At 30.9% G+C, this 1,959-nt stretch overlaps 1 protein-coding gene across 1 annotated transcript; it reads right to left on the bottom strand.

The window, feature by feature from the left end:
* Positions 1-1,178: 1,178 nt before the first annotated feature.
* On the bottom strand, positions 1,179-1,619 carry LOC131614958 (uncharacterized). The gene has a single exon (XM_058886487.1). It carries the CDS (start codon positions 1,617-1,619, stop codon positions 1,179-1,181), a length of 441 nt encoding a protein of 146 aa, XP_058742470.1.
* Between the last annotated feature and the right edge of the window lie 340 nt (positions 1,620-1,959).

Here is a 1,959-nt window from a genome sequence, read left to right on the forward strand (position 1 = left end):
TATAGAGTACAAAGTAAAATTTTCAAAAAAAAAAAAAACCTTTACAAGCGCAATAACCGTTATGATTTGTGTGTCACACCCCCACAAGATTTGCTTGTGAGCCCTCTATCTAAACCTCAAAATGTATTATCAATAGAGTTGATTTATATTCATTATTACAATAAACAAAAAGTGTAGGATATTGAATTAAGAATGACGCGTAATATTAATTAATAAAAAAAAAATACTTGAATGAAATAGTTAATATTATATTAAAAATAAAAAATATCAGTATAAGACTAATTTAGATTGGAACAAGCAAAAAGTGAAATCTATTTACATACAAAAAAATTACTAAAACTTAGCCAATAGAGATGCTTTCACTGTTTTGAAGACGTAAATTATGATGCACAAAACTGCACGTCCCTATGACAAATTAACTACTGAAAATTGAATTGTACTACAAACTAACATGAGATCAATACGTAATAATGTCGGAAATATGCACCCTATCTACCACAACAAACTCACTAATTCACCACTCCTCTATTTTCTTAATCCATAAGCATTTTTTACTGTACATGCTCAGTTCCCAAGTTTTCATCTAAATTTTTTTTATAAAAAAAATCACTTTTAATAACTGAATTATTTTTAAATATTTTTCATTACTTTACATAAACACTTTAAATCATAACCCAGAGATTATGATTTTACATTCAAATCCCATTAAATATTAACAATCGGTTTAAAGATGGCACATCAATTTAAATGAATCTCAATAATCAATTTTGTTTTGATAAATTATACCGAATTCTAATTCTATAATAGTATTACGAGTCTATCGATTTGAACCACCTACGATTTATATGAACATCAAATTCAATAGTGCTGACCGCAAGAGATGTATTGAAAAAATTTCAAATCTCACGTTTCATAAAAATAAAATCTTGAAAAAGTTTATATCGAATAATACACTGCATCCCACTATGAGTTTTGTAAAATTGAGGTTGAACAAACTCTAATAGGGTTTAGGACATGATACCAAATCAAAAAAAACCCTTAAATCATACAATTGAATACTAAAATGATTTTTGTTTATAACCCATAAAAATGTACCCACAATATGACAGTGAGCAATAGTAAAATTGCAGTTATGGATCATACTGACCATACTAATAAATGATGAAGAAAATATGAAACTATAGTAATTGGTTCCCGTTTGCCAAAGTAGTTGTTGAACCCAATTTCGAACCTAAATGTCCCTGAGACACAACAAACGAATTATACATATGAACAATCATTTTACTATCATACTCCTTAGGTTGCTGATTCCTCCCAAATCCACCAGTAGGGTCACCCAAGCTCCCCATTTTCACCACCTTGGAGTTAGCCAAAGCCACCATCATCCTCACGTAGGAGTCTCTCATCCACACCATCCATTTCTTAGGGGAAGAGATTGCTGGAATTTTGATCTTCGGCGAGATTTTGATCCTCCATTTCCTCTTTGTTCCGGTGGTTGATTCTCCTCCTAGCCTCACCGTGTTCCGCTTTCGACTCGATTTGATCACTCTTTGGTATCCCTTTCTTCTCTTCCAGTATTTGTTGAAACTTTTTTTCATGCTGGATGTGATGCCTTCCATTATGGCTTGGCTCTTTGTTGGCTCAAACACGGAGATTAAATGAATGGGAAGATATCAACACGTAACAGATGGGGAGGTGGAGTAGAGGAGTTGGGTTGGTACAAAATTTATGAGGGAAAAGCACTTCACTTTGGTGTCTATATATGTATATATGAAATGTATTGAATATTAGTACATTTTTGGGCTAGAATTTTAATATTTTTTAATATGGTAAGAGTTTATCATTTTCCATAACCAAATTTTTGTTAGTTATGAGTTTGAATTCGGTCAATAGCATCATTCTGTTTTTAATAATATTTTTATTTTTTTACTTTTTAATATTTTAAATTATTCTCTTAAC

The sequence above is a fragment of the Vicia villosa genome, linkage group LG6, assembly GCF_029867415.1.
Source record: "Vicia villosa cultivar HV-30 ecotype Madison, WI linkage group LG6, Vvil1.0, whole genome shotgun sequence".
In the NCBI taxonomy this organism is placed as follows: domain Eukaryota; kingdom Viridiplantae; phylum Streptophyta; class Magnoliopsida; order Fabales; family Fabaceae; genus Vicia; species Vicia villosa.

Excerpts from the sequence above, each read along its gene's own strand:
- LOC131614958 (XM_058886487.1), bottom strand. The coding sequence starts at position 1,619 with ATGGAAGGCATCACATCCAGCATGAAAAAAAGTTTCAACAAATACTGG.